Raw genomic sequence first — 21737 nt, forward strand, 5'->3', positions numbered from 1 at the left:
GGACAAACCATGTCAGACACAAATATTTATTTAAAGCAGAGTATTTCTATGTATCTTAAAAACATCTGGAGGGGATATTTAAGTTGTAGTGACCCAAACTGCTCATTTTATGTGCATGACCATCTGCAAATACACAATATGATTTTATTTTAGGAAATGTCGACATTATAAGATACAAGAAATGTAATTTTTACTGCACACCTGCACAGTTGATACTACATACCGAGTCTTGATACTTCTTTCACAGTGTACCAATACTTACAATACTAAACAGTAATAAAAATATGAGAATGACTTAAAGGATAAAAACGCCTCCATTCTGAGAAACCTGCCACTGTTGTTTCTGTTCCTATTTTTTCAATTCATTGTTTTTATTATTTATTTATCAATTTAATAATTTTTATTTATTTTCTTTTTCTTTTTCTTATATATTTTGTTCTATTTATTGCTATGACACAATTTTCATATACAACCATTTGGGTTTGTCATGTGCAGTATGAGTATGTGTTTGTATGTGTTTTCGGTCAGCCAGGTGCCTGGGTTTGCTCAGATTACAGGAAAAATCGAACACTTGTAAAATATGTATTTGTTCTGCTCCTCGTTCATATTCAGTAAAGAAAAACACAACCAATACACAGTGGAGTATCATTTCAATTTAATTCAATTATTTTGTAATCAAGGGGTTTAATTGACCTTTTTGGTGTACATACAATGACTCAACCTGCCTGAGTTGACCTGCTCTTATCCTCTAACACTGGTTTAATCAAGTTTTTCATTATGGTTTCAGCAGGTATAAAGTAGAAAGCAGCAGCACGCAACTTGCTGTGATGGGCTCCCAAATAAAAATGGCCATCAATGTGCTTGAGTCACAAAAACTATTTTTGTTACTAAAGCATATCCTCCCCCAAACATGAAGGCCCTTGGGTTTTTATCATTGTTTGGAAATGCCACAAACTGCATTCTTTTGGTTTTTCGTCATGTACTCAAAGTAGTTTCAGAGGAAGCATTGAAGAATTACACAGAATTTGGCTCCCGTGTCCCTGGCAAAGAGTTCAGCTCAGCATCAAGGTGCTTTCCTTCATCACAACACAACATCGTCTAAAGAGTGAATGTGTCTCAGCAGTGCGATGAAGAATAAAAGGAGCCTGACACTAGCCTAATGTCACATGAGTTTGTGACATTAATCAACGCTCCAGAAGCCAAAATAAATTTCTGCTTCATAAAAGACTTAAATGATTATTGGTCATCAAACAGCAACAGTCAAAGACAAGATGAGCTTAATTAATCACAGCAGAGACCAAAACATGCATTTGAGGAGTCAGAATGTTAATAGATGCAAGTAAAAATTATTTCGATTGACTGTTTCCCCGGATGGCAAAAAAAAAAATCAGTTTCAGCAGTTTCAGACTCCTGTGAGACAAGCTCAGCATGTTTTTGAGACTTGCAAAATGCCTGTGGGTGTACAACATAATCTAATACAATATAATATAATTACAATATAATAATCTCATTCCTTCTTCTTTTCTCTGCAGCTGTTGTTTTTTGTCCTCTCAATTTTCAGTTTAACTAATTTTGAAAAGGATACTTTCATATATTACCAAAATAACAGCGGTATTTTTATACTTTACACTTACATTTTTACAATATTTAAACTGTTGCAACTGTGATCAAAGAATGATCAAGTAGACATTTTGACTTATCGTAGTAGGAAAAGCACAAGTGTAACGCACAACATTAACAATGACTCTGTTATATTCAGGTGTCACTGTTAGCCATGACAGTGACCAGGACTCTGAAACTGAAGCAGCTAAATGGAAGTCACACATTGTTAATTTTATTATGTACACCTGTGCTTTTTCCACTGTGTCAAAATATCTGTAGTTCTGTTTTTGCTCTAATTGTATATTATAGTAGAGTTCCAGTTACATGTTTCTATATTTTCATCAATGGGAAGTTGAGGTTATTTTTGGGTCGTCCTCACACACCTCCACTCATTCGCGCCTGAGATGCCCTGTGCAGCCATCAATCCTTTGCTGTTAGCCTCTGTGGTAAGATGGCTGCTGAGAACAGGGCTCGACAGGCTCCACACCTCTTTCATTTTACTCTTCACACCACCGTCAGTGGTTTTAACCTGAATTTAACCAATTGCATTGTAGTGTAAATGTAGCTCCGTTCCTCTACACATGAAAAATAAATAATGTAAGCCAGTAAATGGGCGTTAACTGACATGCTCAAAGATGGAATCTGTCACATGCAGTCATCACAATTACCGAGATATTTTAAATATGGATTATAAGTGCAGATGTCATATTATATTGGTTATATTTACTGTACTCTCTCTATGTATTACATTTTAATATACTACTTGAGTGACATAATGCTGTTCTATTTATATAATTTCATGACGGAGTTCAGATCTTAGTTTGTCTTATTATAAACAGAACTTCATGCAGAGCTAAATTGAGCTGAAGTGTCATTATCAACAATTTTAAACAGTTGTCCATGTGTGCAGACTGTCCCCTTTTGAAAAACACTTAGAACTGTCATTTGTTCAACTAAACATTCATCACTATGTTTGTATTAGTGGCCTCAGTATCCAGTAACATGCTGCTTTTGTTGGCTGAGTCACAACAGTTTAAATGACTGAGGGTCAGACTCATCTGTGAGGACAGAGGGGGTGGGAGGCTGTGTGCTGCTGGCAACTTTTACTGTATATGATCCAGGTGGGATGTTTTTGTTCTTACAGGATGACGAATTTCGAACAGCGAAGACTTCTGGGAAACAAATGGAACATCGGATTGAGACTGATCCAGACTGTGAGGTGGAGAAGAAGCTCCTCTGTCTGTCCTATCAACAACACAACACACCACAGAGTGTGAATAATTGATACGATTCCTCACCTCGACAGGGTCAGGAGCAGGGAAAATATTCCCTCTAACTCAACCTACGGAGGCATCCATCTCCTCCATGTTAACACTGACAACTCATTTCCTTACAGAGGAGATACTTTACTCTACTCTCTAATTTGATGGACTCCTGACGGATCATGTACTCCCTGAGGAGGCAGCGTATGGCATATGGCATATTGATGACTCCTTAAAAAAATGCATAGATCCAATATATTCAGCAGACGGAGGGTAATCATGAGAATCAAGAGGCAATTTTCTGCTTGAGCTATTTCCATGCATGTATGCAGAGGACAGGGTGTCATGCTGTGCTGGTGCAGATTTTAGCCCGAAGTAAAAGAAACATGCAAATGTATTGACCTTTGCTTGACACAGTGAGAGTTTCAAAAGCCTCCACAACATTCATGGCTACAAAGCACCCTCACATAAATGCTCAGGGGTAAAAAGCTTACCAACACTAGCTACTTAAATAGACACAAAACCCCTGCATGCTCTTGTCATATAAATATGCATGACCCTTTATGAATTTTCAATATACAGTATCAAAAGTTTGGGAAAGGTACTGTCTATTGCCTTGCATGCTGTTGCAAAATCCTTCTCTTCTTTTTGTGTGTGGTGATTTCTTACTCCTGTGTCATTTCTACATTACATTTCCCAGAGAGTTTGCCCAGTACTATAATGAATGTGTATGATGTCTTAAAGGACAAAGCTGGTGATTCTTTCATATTTTTCTTATTGTCAACAAATCTCATATGAAGAGCCAAACCAGCGATGACTCAATCCTACTTACAAGTATTGTGCATGTATCCAAAGCCTGATATATCTTATTCCTCTGTCCGTTCGAAAACGATTAAAAACACAGCTGGTAAGCCACACAACTGCACTGGGTGACATGTTCCTTCACCCCGAAGACAATGATCATGTTAGTTTATTTAGAAACTGCTCCAAAGAGGAATAACAGCAATCATATTTTCACTCTCAGGAGAAAAGTTCCTTGTAAGGCAGAAGCCACTGTGCATTTGTTAAGAGTTTCATTAGCTTCATATCACAACCTCTTAACTTTGTCCTGAAGTTCTTAGAGAAATTTACAACGTAGCACAAAGTCAAGAGGTTGTGATATGTAGCATAAACAGCTAGCGAAGCTCTGTAAACTTTGCTTCTGAGTTAAAATGTGAATGTTATGATCTGTTACTAGTCTTTGGAGCCGTTTCTAAACAAACTACAGCAGCCATTGCCTTTGGGGCGAAGGAACATGTCACCCAGTGCAGCTGATTGATATGTTTTAATAGTTTTTCGAGACCTGAGCACAGAGGAATACCATATATCAGACTTTGGATACACACAATACTTAAGTAGGATCAATCATTGTTGGTTTTGGTAAATCCATTTGAACAGCCCTTGTAGTTCTTGAGTTGTTGTTGACATGCAGTTTTTATTGTTGGTTACTCTCCTAGTTCTTTTTTACTGTCCTGTCTTTTATAATGCTAACTGTGTACAGTGTGTATATAACATCCCTTCATTGTCATACATAGGTCTAAGGAGACTGTGTATGCTGTATATACTCTACATACATGCACATAAACCCACCTCTGTAAACAGAGTAACTTATTATCCATACAATATTTATTCAATCATTCTTTGCACTACCTACACTCTTGCTTGTTGTCTAGCGCTTGCCTGTATAAAATAGCTATATGTTTAAGTTTGCTGTTAATTGTTTATTATCTTTGTTTAGATGTTTGTCTGTTTTTGTGTTATGTAATTTGTTTTCTCTGTGTGTGAGGGTACTGCGAGCTACTTAGAACCAGAGACAAGTTCCTTGTTGTCATACTCGGCCATTAATGTTGAGTCTGACAGTTACTAAGCATGACTTTGAAATGCAAAAGGTCATTTTTGACGCTCAGAGGAAACTCATGCCAAAAATGTTTGAACTCAGCGCCTAATATGGATAGATGCGTCCATTAAATGGTGCATAAACACAATAGGATTGTCTATGTATATCTGTCTCCTGCTAGCGTCACTTGTAACATTAAAACATTGTTTTCTGCCTTTCGATGAGTACATTTGATTATACGTTCTGCCATGCAGGTACTAAATGGTTTTTCCCTTCCTGCCTTAACATCATTATATGTAATAGAGGGGCTTAGCAGTGTTTATACAGACAAATCCTCAGAAAGGAGTGAGTCATTCTCCGACCAAACTTCACACAATACCCAAATGGATAATTCTTCTATTTAAGAGTAATCTGCAGATATGATGGCCATTGACAGTCCATATTCACTGTCTTAGAAATTTCTTGAGAACTTTCTTTGTTTTCTAGACATCAAATGTAAGTTATTGACAGCTATGCTCCTCCATGTGTTGAATCCAACCATGTGTGTGTCTTTTTAATTATCTGTGTTTAAATCTATGTTTACAGTGTCTCAATGTGTGAGCTGACAGGGCTGACATTCTAGGCTGCAGGGCCATTTACACCAGGCGGCGGACACACTATAAAAATGAACATCAATGTGGAGATCTGTTACTATTAAGCTATATAACATGACACTGGACATGAGGTGTAATAGTCTGAAGGTCAGCTGCACTGGAGTCATTTTTTGTTTGGTTCATTTGGCCGTCTTATTCAATCAACTGCTTCTGTATTTTTTAAGTTTAAGGGCAAAGACATTAATTACATTAAAATTAAAGGACAATATGTCCCATTCAACAATATTTGGCTTTTGTGACAACAAGAACACACAAAAAGATCTGTACAGACATTATGACTGCAGGTATTCTTCACTGTAACTCTTGAATGGCCTTAGACACAGATGGGACTTTAATCAACCACAAAACAGGTTTATGTACCCTCATGTTTGCCCGCAGTTATTTACATGGACAATAAAACACATAGTACACACACACGTCATACTGTTGCCTCTCAGTCCCAGCTCTCTCCTCTCTAAAACAAACAGGTTAATGTGGGGGAAAGTTAATGGGTTCAGGGATCACTCATCATCTTATCAGGCAAAAACATCAACTATTCACGCTTGAGCAGATTCAGATTTACTTCACCAAACCAACAACTCCTGTAATATAGATGATTTAATGTTGCCGTTGGGTAAGTGGTCTAGAGACGTGTTATAAAAATAAACCATAGACCAAGAAGAAGTAAGATTTCATTTGATGATTTGCAGGTCAAAAAACATCTAAACGTCTAGGTTATAACTGGACTAAATGTGAGAGAACAATCTCACCACCACAAGGTCCATTTAGTAGCTGTGCTGGAGTTTTTGTTCGTATCACATTCATCAGCAGATAGAGTTTGTCCAGTTGTAATGGGGTTGCAGACTAAGTTTGGTCATAAGGTTCATGTGTTTTAGTCAAGTTTTAACAGTTTGTTTACATTTAGCAATTGTTCCAAAAGCATTTAAGAGACTATATTTCAGTGCCAACAACACCCTACAATATATTAAGTGAAATGCTGTTAAAATAACATTTTATATGTAACAAAAAGGGTAAAAAAAAACAGCTTTTCAACAAAATTTAATCAAATTTTAACCTAGATATCTCAATGTCTTTTGACCAGCAACTGACCAATAAGTGCTTACTGAGTTATGCAACACAATGAACGTTCAAAAGGTCATTCAAAGTAACAATATTTGCATTTTCTAATAACAGAAAATGCACACAGCAATTTTCCCTCCACGCTCCAGACTTCTTATCTACAGATTTGCTTATATGAGTGTCATCTGTGACTTCAGATGTGATGGAGAGCAGAAGTGGGGGTTTTTTTTCAAACAATGATGCAACAGTTTGAAACACGCATTTGAAGTCGCAAAAGCCACTTTATGTTTATATTGAAGACTTTTTTTTGCTCCACATCATTTGGCAGCGAATGTAACGTCATAGTCATATCAGCTAAACAAACACCAAAACTCCAAGTAGCCACAACATGACTCCTCATTCTCCCACTCAGTCGTGTCATCAGAGTGACTTTTTGTTCGTGTTTGAGACTGATCTGATGGATACATGTTATCCAAAAAAGGCTATGGCTGAGTGAAGGAAGCTGAAAAACCTGCGCTGAATGACGTTTTCCAATTAGACACAAACTCAGTGACACGATACCACAGCATGAGTCAAATCTATGAGCTGAATCTGAAACACCTCAGTACCAGCTCCTCCGGTCTTGTTTCCATTTTGACCACTTATTACCCCCCAATCTACTAACTGGACATGTCAGGGTTCATAAAGTCCTGTGAGGCGGCATGGTGGCGCAAAATTAAGACATCAGCCTGAACTTGTAAATTCAAACAGCTTTGGCAGAGCTTTGAAGGATTCTGAGACTTACGCAAAATCTGAATGGCTGATGCAGAAGCTCCTCAGAGGTGTAAAATCCATTACATGGTCGTAGGTAACAGGAAATTAAAGTTGCACTCAACCAAAACTTTAAAGATGATAATTGGTCTTCTACAGAGAACTGAAACCTTCAGTCTCCATGTGGAAATGTTATTGATGGTTTGGTCATTAGGATGGCAACTAGCTCATTTGACCCATCAGCTAAAACCTCCCATGTGCAGCTCACCGCTATCCGGGCTAAATTGAATGTGGCGTATTGACTCGCCACGGTTACGGATGCCGACTCACAATTACTCTGCTTGTGTTTGTACAGGAGGATGGTTGAGAGGAAGTGAGAGACGTGGAGACATATACTGCAAACTGATTTTAATGGATTTGTCGGTTACATAAACGACATTGATCATGAGTGCTCTATCTCAAATGAAGCGTGTACTTGAGCAGTGATGTGATACGTGACTAAAAGCGAGGAAACAGAAGAAGGGAGTACCTGAGTAAAACCTCTTCTCTGCACAAATAAAATCATGAGAGTCCTGACCTGGGAGAAATGCAGAGTTTGTCATCAACTCAAAAGCTTTGAGTTGAGTTCAAGAACACACAAACATTTTGTTGTTACTATAAAAAAAACCCATCATCATTGCTGGAAAACTGTACTCCAAATAAGGCGAGAGCATGTGTGTAACAAACACTCCTTTATTCTTGGCAAATATCCTGATTAGTCTCAAACAAGAGGAATTGGATTCTTCTCCTCTTCTTAACGAAGCACACATATAATTCTAGTCAAACAAAAACTTGTGCTTCTGCATATAATTACACATATTCTACTCATAATTTTTGAATGTGAGGATTATTTGTTCTTCATGTTACAAGGATATTCATCTAATGCTTCGAGAAAGTCCATAAAATCTGTAAGCAGATGGTGACAGGAAAGACAGAGAAAATATTTCTGACTTTTGGACAGTAGGTGGCAGCGTGATCTCTGTCAGAGTCTGGTTAGTCAGTCTTCTTATGATGATATATTCTCATTAATACATTGATACAGTACATATTTTACAGAGCAAAATATGCCAGTAAGAATTAGGAAATAAGGCAAGTACACTACAGCTGCAGATGTACTGAGGACATAATAGTGATATAAAAGTTCTCATTTGGAAGGCAGGTTCTGTGAATCAAATGAGGATACAGCCTGAAATACATGGTTGTTGTTGCTAGATTATATGGAAAATATTGTGTTTGGTGTTTTTTTTTTTCTGTAGAACTTCATTCAGTATCAGTCTTGACAGAACAGGACTTTTGTATCAATTTGCTTCATTAAAGCCCTCCTAACAAAACACAAACAAACATAAAAACAAAGCAAAACCTGCATACGATAAATAAGATTACAACCGATGTTCTAGTAAAATATGCATCAATAAGATTCTCAAGTAAAAATCGTGTTAATAATTACAGATAGCATGATTTGTATTTTTCAAGAACAAGTTGTTCCCTGATAGGTGAATCTATGCTGTTCATGTGTTGAACTGAGGTGCCGTACGTTGATCTGTGATGATTTCAAGTACCTCCGGTCTTCATTCTGACTTCAACTGATTCAGCTTCAGCCTCGAGGATGCCCTGAAGACTTTTCAGTTCTTCTTTGGATGCTATTAAAAGAAAACAGGCAAAGATAAAATTGACTAATGGAATCAATACTCAGTACGATGCACATCCAGGGAGCAACCGACAAACATGAGGCAACAGTTAGTAACACGCTACAATTTGAAAGGACACAAAGAAAAAAATAAATAAAAGGAGCGCTATCGATATCATAATTCTTTCTTTCTTTGCTTGATGAGCTGAGGCAGGATGCCAAAATATCTGCCATAAAAGCAAGTCAAAAGCAGATTAATGGAGGGCCCACAACAGAGAAAACCGGCCAATAAAACACCATAAATGCAGCATTTTACAGCAACAACATTATAAAATGGCACCCACCCATTGGAGAGCTCCACATGATTAACCAGCAGCCGAGTTTGTGATTCAAAACTAACCTCAGGATGAGGACACTTGACCGGAAATTAAACCGGCTTCCCCATTCTAACCTGCCGTCCCATCCAATTAAACGCTTCACCCATCAGAGGTGCCTTTTCCCGGGACTACAGACAGTCATTAGAGATATTTGTCTCCATTAAATTGCCATTTGCTACAGATGGGCAGCAGAGGATTTCAGAGACATTATCTGGATCCTGAGGAGAGGAGGTGCAGGCTGCTCTATAGGATACTGCTGCATGAGGTGGCAAACCAGGTTTTAGGAAATTGAAATTCCCTCCTGACGGTAATGTAGTAGGTGGGAACTAGAAGTGAATCATCTAAAACCAGCAAACTGGAGTTCTGTTAAAATGGTTTTAAGTTGGGTCTTCAAAAGGAAAATAGTAGCTAAATGAGCTGTTGCATTCTGCATTTGTTTCGTTTGTTTTTTTGTTCCTCATAGTGCATTTATGCGTAACATAAAATCTACCAGGAATCCTGATGATAAATGTTTCAAACAAAGATTCAATCCAAATTCTCTGTTTGATAAAGCCGCCATGTGCGAGCAAAGCAGAGCAGAAAGAGAGATGTAATAAAACCTCAGATGTCGACACCAGTCATCCGAGAGGAGAGAGATGTGATGAAAATGCCTGCCAAATCTGAGAAGAAATGGTGCACAGCACTGCACGGAGGTGAGAAACGACAAAAACTTAAAAGTGGATTCTGGGAACACTGCAGTACTTCTGATGAGTCATCTGTTACTCTCATAAGCAGAAATGCTTTGAAATTTTTCCACAGCAAAAAGCCTAAGAAAAAGAAAGCAGCTAATAAATCAACTTCATGCATTTTTCACTGAAGACATGAGGCGGCGAGAGTGTTCGTGTGAGTCTATAAACATGTTTCCAAACTTTAATCGGGCAACAGAAAAAAGACTTTAGATGATTATATATTAACAGTGTAAAATATCTGGGATTTGCTGAGCAAGTGCAAACGGATGAATATCCCCAGTGAGCGGCTCAGAGAAGGACTTTAACCCAGACCACAGCACACATACAGAAACCTCTTTCCACCAAGCAATCACAGTCTATGATGGATCTGACCATGCAGCAGGGAGAGAGGGTTTATGGGATGGATAGATGCGTCACAGCCCTCTACAAAGTGCACGGCATGAAACCACTGCATACCTAACTCAATCCTGGTCTGCAACCCTTCCTGGCCTGGCTCTCCCTAAATGTTCCCAAGACATTTCTCACTTCTTCTCCAGATGATTTGTCTTCATTATGACAGACGTGCCCAATTCTGCACAATACAAGTCAAATAAATAAATACAAATCCAATGATTTTTCCATTTTTTACTTTTTCTTTTTTTTTTGCACCGCTTGGAAATGTGCCTTACTAAAGTAAATGAGTACAGTTGTTGTCAGATGTTACCCATTTCATCATCACTTCCAATTTTTCCAAAGATGTTTTTCTAAAATTGTGGGTTTTTTTTACATTACATCTACATCATGAGAGCAGGTTGTGACTCACGTGACGTCCTGCACAAATTTGAGATTAGATATAACTTTGTACTTGTACAAGTACACAAAGCCACGGGTCCATTTATTCTCTGATTAATCATTAGCCACACGTGTGCCGCCTGCATGTGTTCTGTGGTGTGATGAATTCAAATTTCTGTTTGCCAGCTTCTCTATTTAGTATAAATAACACAGAAATTAAAATGTGCCCTCAGTATATCATGTATTTATGTATGGAGTAAGTTATAGTTATTCGAAAGCTTTGCACTCTGACTGACTTAGCACGTCCACAAAACTAGATTCTGCGATCAATCAGTCAATTAAGCAATGTGTATTCTGTCTATAGAGGATGAATGTGCAGCCAGGGGTTAGAAAGATATTGACATGATACTATAGCAGCTTATCCGTGGACATTTTACAAATTTCTAAAATGCAGCAGAATGATTTGAAAAACAGCTGTGGTATGAAATTTAAGGGGATTCGGTGTATTCAAACAAAACCACTGATGTTAACCTTTACTGAGCCAAATTATTTATCAGCTGCAGGGGAAGATAAAATGAGACTCCGAGTACACTTGTTAATCACCGTCTACCTTACATCTGTTGTGATCTTAATCTAAAAATCATAAAACAGTGGTGCATTTTCAGTGCGAAGCCTCTGTTAAACCTGAAATACAGCTAACTGGCTGCTGTCACCAAGTCACACACTGAAGTCCTTCACAGCCTGACAAACACTTATCAATTAGCAAAGCATTGATCAGAGAGCCTGACAATCTGATGCTTTAAAAAAGCCATAAACAGAAGTAACAGGGTACTGGGCAGCAAATTCCACTGTGCTATTAAAATCCAAGGCTTATAAGGTTATTCCTTATATACCAAAAGAAAGAAAACAAGCACTCTCCCTGCTCATTCTTGACTAATAAGTGTGCAGTAGATAAGACTAACTTTCTCAGTCCACTTGGTTCCTTATTTGGGGACAAAAGGAGACATTTTGGAGTTGATTTTGGCTAATAACAAACCATATTGTTTTTTCAGGATCTTTCTAGCAATTCAGTGTTGTTTGTCTGATACTTACAGCAGCTGCCAGTGCTTGCTCCAGGTCTTGAATGATATCAGCCTCATCCTCCAGTCCGACAGAGAGTCGGATCAGTGTATCACTGATCCCCAGGACAGTCCTCTCCTTTTCTGGCACTGATGCATGAGTCATAATTGCCCTAAATTATGATAGAGGACACATATGAGCCTTATGCTGAAAAACATCGTGATGTTTTAAAAGAGATTAGAACAAAGACATCATTATGGAAATGAAGTGTCTCAATTTAAGTTTGAGAAAGACTGAGAGGAATTTCTTCTTGATCTCTGCTGCCCTCTTGTGATTTCATTTGTAGCATTACAGCTTAAGTTACAGTAAATGAAAGTCAGTTTTAGTGCTGTTAAAGACCAAACACTGTGGTAAAATAATTTATGTTTAATACTAATAATAAAATTCTTCAGGGATACTTACGGGTGTTCTGCTAAACTTTCGTAACCACCAAGACTCTCAGCTATCGCAAACAACTGAAATAAGAAGACAACAGGAGACATTAGGTGATAGTGCAGTAAAGTACATAAATAGTGTGTAAACAAAGTCAAAATAGTTGAGAGAAATGAAAAATTAAGTCACAATAAGAAGATAAACAACTAACTACAGAAACTACACAGGCCAAGGTAACATTTCTTTCTTTCATTTTGTGGTTTGGATGATTTTCAAACATCCTGACAGCGAACATATGGAAGCGTTTTATTGACAGCAAAATACAATCTGGTCTTTGTTAGGTAACGTGAGCCAATTATAAATAATGAGGCATGATTGAGTTCAATAAAAAGCTGTTCATATCAACATGAAACTAAAATGACTAATTTGTTTGTTAAGGACATTGTTGTAAAGGTGAACCACTCGAATGCTTTTGGCACACACTCAAAGGCTTTGTTTGAGTGTAACTTCTGTTTTATTTCGGTCATAAAATTTTATCAAAGGATTATTAGTAATGATTAGTAATATTATAACCATAGCACCTTGTCCTTAGTAGAATATTTTAATTGTCATGTCCTGGCGCTCTTTATCTGTAAGATTAAAATGCCCTGAAGTGGGACTTGACTGGTTTTCTAAAGCATTCTTGTAATCTGTCATTTTACATAAGCCCTTCTGATCACAAGACGATCATGCACTTGCTAAACTCAAACTACAGTTTGTGACGGTTCAGTTTCAATAAAAAACGTTGCTGCCAAATTACTTTGAGGCTACTGAGGAAGATGGTGGCGTGCTCGAGGTTCCCCTTAATGTAGAAGGTGATCATCCCTGGACATCCGGTGCATTGCTTCTTCATCACTTCATACTGAGGGTGAGAGGGCAGGCCTACAACAAGAGAGGGGGGAAAAACCAGAACAAACTAGTCAGTCTAGTTGACAAATCCTGTAATAACCACCTATACTGAATTCAACTAACAAAAGCCGGGACACATGGGAGGTGTGCAGGTTTGAGCATGATTTGGTTTGTTTTGTTTTGCTTTGCTTGTTATTTTTAATTTACATGTTCAGACTTTGACGCTTTTTTGAAAGTGTGTCAAAGTGCACATTCCTGGGTTCCAAGTTAATTCCAAGTTAAATTTAATGCTTTTTAAAAGGACCAATGTGTAAGATTTAGTGGCATCTAGTGGTGAGGTTGCAAATTGCAACCAACTGAATATCCCTCCCCTCACCATCCCCTTCCAAGTGTGTTGGAGAACCAATGGTGGCCACAAAATTTGCAAAACAAAATTTAAAAAAAATGCAAAAGACTCCCTCTAGTGCCAGTGTTTGGTTTGTCCATTCTGAGCTACTGTAGAAACATGGCAGTGCACGATAGCGGGCGCCGTGGAAGAGGACCCCCTCCCTATGTAGATAAAAAGGGCTCATTCTGAGGTAGCGAAAACATGATTCTTATTTTCAGGTGATTATACACTGATTAAAAACAGATTTATGAATATTATATTTCATTTCTACTCAAGTCTGTTCCACTAAATGCCACTGAATTCTGCACACTGCACCTTTAACACCTTTTTAATACCAGATGGAATGAAATGTAATACCCATTTCAGAATAATACTGGTCAAAGTATGAACGTATGATGAAAAAACAGAAGGAATGATGTGGTTTAGAAAATTATAGTATTAGTATTATATCACATTTTTAAGTACTTCTAAGAGGTATATACTAATAATTCCTGGTAATATAATTAATCCATTAACGTGACCTGGACACAGAAAATTGGTGGAAGAAAGGTTTTTGCTAAAATTGACACTTGTCCATTAGTAACGTTTGCTACCAGAAAAAAAGATTAATCAGTTTCCCGCTGCACAGTCCACTGTCTGTTTCACTTGTAGTTTATAGATGTAGAACATCTCCTGACAGCCCGCAACCACATACAAAAAAAGTTCTAACCAAGGTTACCGTCTACAGCAGGCAAGGAAAAACTATTCAAGATTTTAATTTTAATGCCTTTTCAGACTTTCTTTAAACTGAATTTAATGCTTTTTAAGACTTTTCAAGACCTGCAAATACCCTGTATTCATTCCAAACATGCTTTGAGAAGTTTTTTCAAACTCTGGAGGGTTTACAACCATTCAAATCGATGCAGGTGTAGATGTAAGGTGTAGCTGCAGATGTAATCAGAAGAAACTACAAGGAACAACCCCAAAATGCAAGGGCAGTTATGAATGATTAGCAAACTTAAAAAAAAGATGAAAGAGGAGAGGTCAAAGTCTGAACTGAATTGTGCATTTAAAACACCTCTTCTTCATGTGTTCTTTGTAGGTATGAACATCAGAGTAAACTAGACCAAAGAGTGCTGATCAGTTCATTATGTTGAGTTTTAAGTTCTTTTCCCCTTTGACTCCCTTAAAACATTTGCAGTGTGATACTTGTGATCAAACGTTTGCTTATGAGCTCTGATTTTGAAACATTGGAAAAGCATATTATAACTATTCTGAAATGGGTTTACAATACCTGGTAACTAGATACCACTTTACATCTTTATGTACAAATAAGCACGAGAGGCCTCTCTTAGGCAATGTGAACTTAAATAACCCACAATAAGAATTGGATCAGCAGCAACTCTGTTCTCAGAGCAGTTCATTATTTGTAACAGTTTTATAGGTTAGCAATCGAGAGATAACGGGCATTTACTGATAGTATGCTGGTATGATAGGAGTAGTAAATAACAGCTATGTATATCAGACGTGTCTTGTTTATATTGCCTGGGAAGATGACGCGCTCCACCCTGGGGTCAGCCTCCAAAAACTTGGCAGCAGCCATGGCATTCTTGAAGTGCCGCTCCATCCGCAGATGTAGCGTCTTCAGTCCACGGTTACACAGGAAGCAGTCGAAGGGAGACGGTACACCGCCCAGTGCTGAACCAAGGCAAAATCCCATGAAAGAAACAAAAGAGGTTACAAAGCCTCCCAAAACCCGATCAGGCGAACAACAAATGCATAAACAAATACTTCATTCTGAAAAGGTTTTAAATTGGCAGAGAACATTGGCCGCACGAACATGTTTTGGTTGTTTAATGAGTGAATGTAGGTCAATTTGATTTAACCATATTGTGGCAGAGCAAGACAGTAAATGAATGTCTGACACAAGTCTAAACTCTGTGTCCTTAAATCACTGGTCAAAAACACCTGTCTGATTTTAAAGTCTGTTATTTTTCCAGACTGTTTGATCTAGATTAAAGATTCATGTTTGACTTTTGGACGTTGATTTTGACCTTTATCTGATACTGAGGGGGAAAAAACAGGACAGACTGAAGAGCTGACGCAGAGATCAATAGCTTTTGTTGGCATCTCATTTGCAAATCCTCAAACTGTATTTGAGAAGCGGGAGTCAGCAAATGTTTGGCTTTTTTGCTTCATAAAAATCACAATAAATCAATAATAAAGATTGTTGCTGATTCATTTTCAGTCAGTTGACTAATCGATTCAGCACTTGTCTACCGTATAACTGATTAAGTCTATCAACGCCACCATTCTGACCGAAACTTGGAATAATATAATAAGACTGATGAGTCCAATAAGACTCACTGATTCAGTGTGCAATCTGACGGATGCTGTTTCGCTGACATATTGTGTACCAAAAAATACATTTGTAGTAAACATTGCATCATCCTTGAGTTTGAACATGTTGTTCTTTCTACTCACCGTTCTGCAGAAATTTCAGTCGCTCGTACAGATCGTCCCTGTTTACTGAGACCAGACCCATAACCACATCACTGTGACCTGCCAATCAAATGACAGGAATAAGAGAAAGGTTTATATCCAAATTACAAGTAAATGTTTTCATTAGTACAAAGAAATATTGGGGCCACTCGTGAAAAAAAGAGATTTTGAAAATTAAGTATACCTTAAGAAAAAATCATTATGAGAACATAATATGATGAGAAAAATGTTATATTTCAACTGAATATAACAAAATTAAATGAACATTATGATTAAATGGGGTAGATTGGAACATGTGTGCACATATCAGCATTGTCTGACCGTCCATATATACAATTAGTATTTTTTCTTGCAAAGATATTGAGGATGACCCACCTCATCCCTCATTTTGACACTTTTATCACCCGTTTCCTCACCTAATTTTTACCAACCGTGGCCCCAAATACTGTGTTGCATCTTTGTAAATTGTGTGGCTTTGCTTTAATCACATTTAAGTGAAAGTTTTATGACAATTTTATGCGAGTAAAATGGAAAAACAAATGTGCTTGTGTTTGCACAGAACCTACCGTTCATGTATTTGGTGGCTGAATACATGCAGATATCTGCTCCCAAAGCCAAGGGTCGCTAAGAGAGAGTACAAGCAAAAACAAGTCAGTAACTTGTTTCTACATGAACTGGAATTTGATTGCAGGAAACGATTAAACTGCTGTTTCACAATCAAAGTTGCATGAACTGCACATCTGTCACTCTCACCTGGAAATAAGCAGACATAAAGGTGTTGTCCACTACTACCACTATGTCTTTGTTGTGCTCGTGGACCAAATCAGCACAGGTCTTGATGTCAACGACCTTCATCGTTGGGTTGGTGGGTGTCTCGATCCACACCAGCTGCACCAGGAAAGAGAAGACATAGTTTCAGTGTAGCAGAAAGATGATGCAAACACACACACACGCTACATCATATTAAAGCTAATGAGAGACAGCTCATATAACAGTGTATTTCCACAATCATTACAAAGTGCTGATTCACGGTGACTGCTTTAAGGGATAAGGGCACACCCAGTCATGCAACATTCCAGTAAATCCAGACTAGAAGGACTTTTTTCTGAATGAATAAATTCCCTATAAAATTATTAAATCTGTTGGAAGAGAGACCAGACTACAAACACAAAAGCTGTAGACAAACAACAAAGGGCACTTTAAAATATTGGTCTTGGACTTACTTTGGTGTTGGCCTTCAGAGCGGCCTTGAGCAGCTCTGGTTTTGTACAATCAGCAAAAGACACCTCCAGACCCATTTCAGTGGCAATTCTTTGGAAGTAGCGGTTTGTGCCTTGAAACAAAGAAAGTGAAACTAAGTCAGTGATGATTAAAAAATAAAAGACCGTGTGCTCTCACTTTCACACCAACCACCATTTTGTTTGAGTCAGTCACTTTTAGTGCATTTTCCTCAAATGGTGAACACCTCATGGCATACAGAGGCATCTCACTGGAGGGCAACTCACCTCCGTACACGTCATCCATGCAGACGATTCCATCTCCTGACTTGAGCATATGAGTGATGGTCACTGTGGATGCCAGGCCTGAGGCAAGAGCCAGGCCTGCAGGGGGAAAGCAAAAAAAAAAGCCATCAAGACAAAAAAAAAAACAACATTTGCATATCATTGGGCCAGAGGATTCTTAGCTTGGAAATGCTCGGCTACGGTTTGCTTACATCTCAGTCTTACTTACAATACTTTGCTCCATCCAAAGCTGCCACAGCCTTCTCCAGACAGTTTCTTGTAGGGTTTCCACTCCGGCTGTATTCAAACCCCTACATAAAAATATAATTATTACATTTCAGCGGCAAAAATCCACATTTATAACATAGTGTACTGTATTCAAACAACTTGAAGATGCAGACAGGTCGTTCTAAACACAAGAGTACATGAGTCAGAGTTAAGTTGCTCAGGACAGGAACAGGGAAAACGCCCCCTTCATACACAAATTAACTTGCCACAAATACAAACAGTTGTTAAAGTTTGTGTAATATTGGATTATCTGTTACTACAGTATGGACATGCACAAGTCTAAAGTTACTGACACTGAAGACAGTGAGAACCACCAATAAGAAACCAGTGAATGTGACATCGGAGACTGTATGAATGCATGTTGAAAATAACAGAGAGCGGTGAGGAAAGGTGGCCTCACCCAGTAATTTAACTCTTCACTGATGTATACAGTCTACTGTTACATTAGCTCACTGGTGGGAAAAAAATAAAAAGATTTAAACTGCGGTGGCAAGTATTTTGTCAGCACAAAATAAAAATGTGTGTTTTCTACAACTATCAGAGAGTGATTCACTAATTTGAACATAATTAAACAGTTTTTATTCTATTAAAATATAAGTAGGCAGGACTTTGTTACTGACTGTTTTTAAATGATTTGAACTTAATGCTTACACAATTATTACAGACACTTGTGCAACTCTAATCACACACATAATCATTAAATCTAGATATGTTTGGATACATGACGTGGACATTGGAGGCTGTTGCCTGCAGTAATATGAGGAGCTTGAATGGCCTTGAACCAAAGGTTTGTGTAGTTCTCTCTCTGCGGAAAACAAGACCGGCTGTAAATATACAGTAGCAAAGCAAATATATTAGTTAGTTGTTACTCTTCTAGTTGGATATGTTTATTCTTCATTGTATAATTTAGATCTGAACCAACAGCAGCCACTGCTGTCTTCTATTCAACATAAAAAAGGTAAAATAGGTATTCTGAACTTTCTATGAACGGTCTGCTCTGTGTGAAATGGAGGCATTGTGAGCTCAATCAGAATATTGTGGGGCCAAGCATAGAAAACAGGGTCAAAAGGTCAGTAGATCAGCAGGGGCGGTGAGTTTGGCTGTTTCTATTAATTTGGTTATTTAATTGAGGGAGCAGTTTTAGCTGTAAATGCTATACATATAATTCAAAATTAGTCAAATCAAAAGTTCGAAGTTCCTGGACTTTGACTATGTGAGAAAAATAGACACAAGAAAACCTAAAAAGAAACAGTGTAGTTTTGTAATCATTTGTGATATTTAGTCTGTTGTTGTAGAGCTCTGGTTGCCATATGTGCTTGTATGTGTCAGTTCTATAAAGGCTTTGCTAGGTTTCCTCTCCATTTATGCTGAATCCCGTATATGTGACTTGTTGTTTTGCCTGATTTTTGTTTGTTTGTTTCCTTGTAAAAGATCAACCTGGACAGCAATTGCAAAATAGTCTCTTGGATAAATCTAACACATTTCCATCATATTGATGTTAATTAATGTGTGTCATCCCTGATAAATAAGTAAATAAAGTAAAAAATTACTTCTTCTATCAACCACTCCTTTTAAGTGTTATCTAAGTGTCTGTTTAACAAAGCAGTTAAGACTTGTGATCTGTAGGCCAACCTTAACTATAATCATTGACAGAGACAAATGGCAGAGTTGAGAAACGTGGACAGCAAATAACGCCTGATGCCAAATAACACCTGTGATAAAACACAGAGGATACGATAGTGAGGAGGGGGCGAAATCTGTGTAGGTATCCTGCAGTGGTGGGGGTCGTTTCCACACATCAAGGGAGAAAAGGGGAAACAGAGTCAAGCTGTCACACTTAAAAAAAGATTCACTTCTGACTGAGTAAAAGGGGAACAACTTTGGCTGTTATCATTTGTTTGATATGAAACAGGTAGTGCATGAATATGACACGTGCTCCATCACACACACACAAGAAAGACTTAAAAGAGACCTAACATATCATATTCGAATATTTTGAAGATACCTGCACATATATGCATGTATATTATATACCTCTACATAAATTCCTATATTTTACATACCTGAACATAACTGTTTGTATATACAATACAGATCACTGTATAGTTACAGTATAGCAGTAGAGTTGTATAGTACAGACAATATACAGTATATACTAGACCTGCATTGTATAGAATATTACCAAGCCCTATATATTTATAGTATGGTCCTACATTTTAGCTTTAGTTTCAGTCTCTAGTTAAGGTTATTTTTCATAATTCTGTTGTTGTTTATTTACTTATTTGTGTGTCCTTAGATCTGATTTGAATGCTTTAACGTTGCAGTATCCACTTGGGATTAATAAGGTAGGCCTATATCGACTTTTCCACAGTCTCTCTTAATAAATATATAATATACTGTTTATATATCTAAAATATCTTCAAACAACAAACCAGGACGTGCATTTTAATCTATAGCCCATTTTGATCCTCGTGCAGGACGCTGCTAAAGTCGTGAATAGGGTCTGTTTCACGCACGTGCACCCCTCCTCATCCCCCCCAAGCCTTAAATAACTAAGGCGTTTCAGGCCACTTACTGCGTGGTTTCCCGGTCCGTGCTGCTTGAACGTGGTAGAAAGAGAAATCGGCGGCACTACAGCCATTGACTTCCACTGTTCCGGCTCCTGGCCGACGTGAATCGCGTCTGTGGCGAACGATTTAAAAGCCGAGCGGAAGCCGGCGAACACGTCGCTCGGCTCGCCTTGTTTGTGCTTTTGATCCATGGCGAAGCGCTCAGCGGTATGTGACACAAAGTGTAGCCGGGTTGAGTATGCATTACCGCTGTATGGGTAAAAGGGGAAAACCATTTAATGGAGCTGTGCGCTGCGCTCGTCGCCGCGAGCCAATCAGCGCTCATCAACAAGGAGAGGACGGCGCTGATTGGAGGTTCGTCATGGGCGTCCATCCCACGTGAGCGTGCACGTTGTTTGGCGTTCTTTGTCTATGTGTGTGTGTGTGTGTGTGTGTGTATGTGTGTGTGTGTGTGTGCCATACTGATGCAACGCTTCCTGTTGTTTGAGTCAGGGTACATACACTCTTTATCCCTCTGATTTATTTTATTACAAATGTTATTTATGACGCGAAATTATTTCTACTGAGTGTACAACAGTGAGAACAGGATTACAATTGTCATTTATGTAGTGAAATAAAGTCGAAATCCCATTGAAGTAACACAAAATTCAAGCTAATCTCTCACAACTCAATACCATACTCTGTTCTCATAGTTTTCATCTACAGCCCAAAATATGTGTTTTAGTTTTTAAATGATACATTGAATTTTGTGTAATTTGTTCCTCGTGGCACGCACAAGAGTTTGTGTTTCCAGTCTTGCGCCATAGGGGGAGGAAGTGCTCTGCGATGACTCAGTGCTACGCCTATCTGCTGCTTCACCCTCCCCAAACTCGTCTGGACTGAATTAACAGGTTTGATTCCCACAACCATCATTGATTCCTGCCCTGTGTGTCCGTGAAAAATACAGTCAAGTGACATAAATCACAAATCAAATCAGATAAGAACACACATTGAGGGAAAAAACAAACACAAAAGCCATAAATAATAATAATCAAACAAAATGAAATAAGATCCTGGAGACTAATATAAAAAAAAAAAAAAAAACAAAACACCTGCTTCTTCTCTAATATGTATTGAATATACACTCTACAATGGTAGTGACACAGTTACACACTGTGCATTTGTTGTGTAAGTGCATAGTGTTGTGTACTGTAAGTGCTGGGTTGATTATGAATAGATTAAAATATAATAAGCAGCAGAAAAGAAAAAAATAAATACTTTAGAGTTGTAATTTTGTACAATCATGTACTTGTCTGCAGGATCTGAAAAGTGCAAGCGAGCAACATGACAGTATTGGACAGATGGAGAAATGACAACAGATGGATTAGTAATGTAATGATAATCAG

General features: G+C 38.1%; 1 protein-coding gene across 1 annotated transcript; it reads right to left on the reverse strand.

Annotated features, from left to right (window-relative positions):
• Positions 1-7595: 7595 nt before the first annotated feature.
• On the reverse strand, positions 7596-20649 carry LOC121900113 (cystathionine gamma-lyase-like). The gene is made up of 12 exons (XM_042416091.1): positions 20358-20649; positions 17724-17805; positions 17498-17593; positions 17216-17325; positions 16746-16880; positions 16559-16616; positions 15975-16052; positions 15036-15188; positions 13035-13156; positions 12266-12318; positions 11837-11975; positions 7596-8881 (listed from the first exon to the last, which is right to left on the reverse strand). Exons 1-12 carry the CDS (start codon positions 20625-20627, stop codon positions 8864-8866), a joined length of 1314 nt encoding a protein of 437 aa, XP_042272025.1. The 5' UTR covers positions 20628-20649; the 3' UTR covers positions 7596-8863.
• Between the last annotated feature and the right edge of the window lie 1088 nt (positions 20650-21737).

This window comes from Thunnus maccoyii, chromosome 7 (genome assembly GCF_910596095.1).
Source record: "Thunnus maccoyii chromosome 7, fThuMac1.1, whole genome shotgun sequence".
NCBI classification, from domain to species: Eukaryota; Metazoa; Chordata; class Actinopteri; order Scombriformes; family Scombridae; genus Thunnus; species Thunnus maccoyii.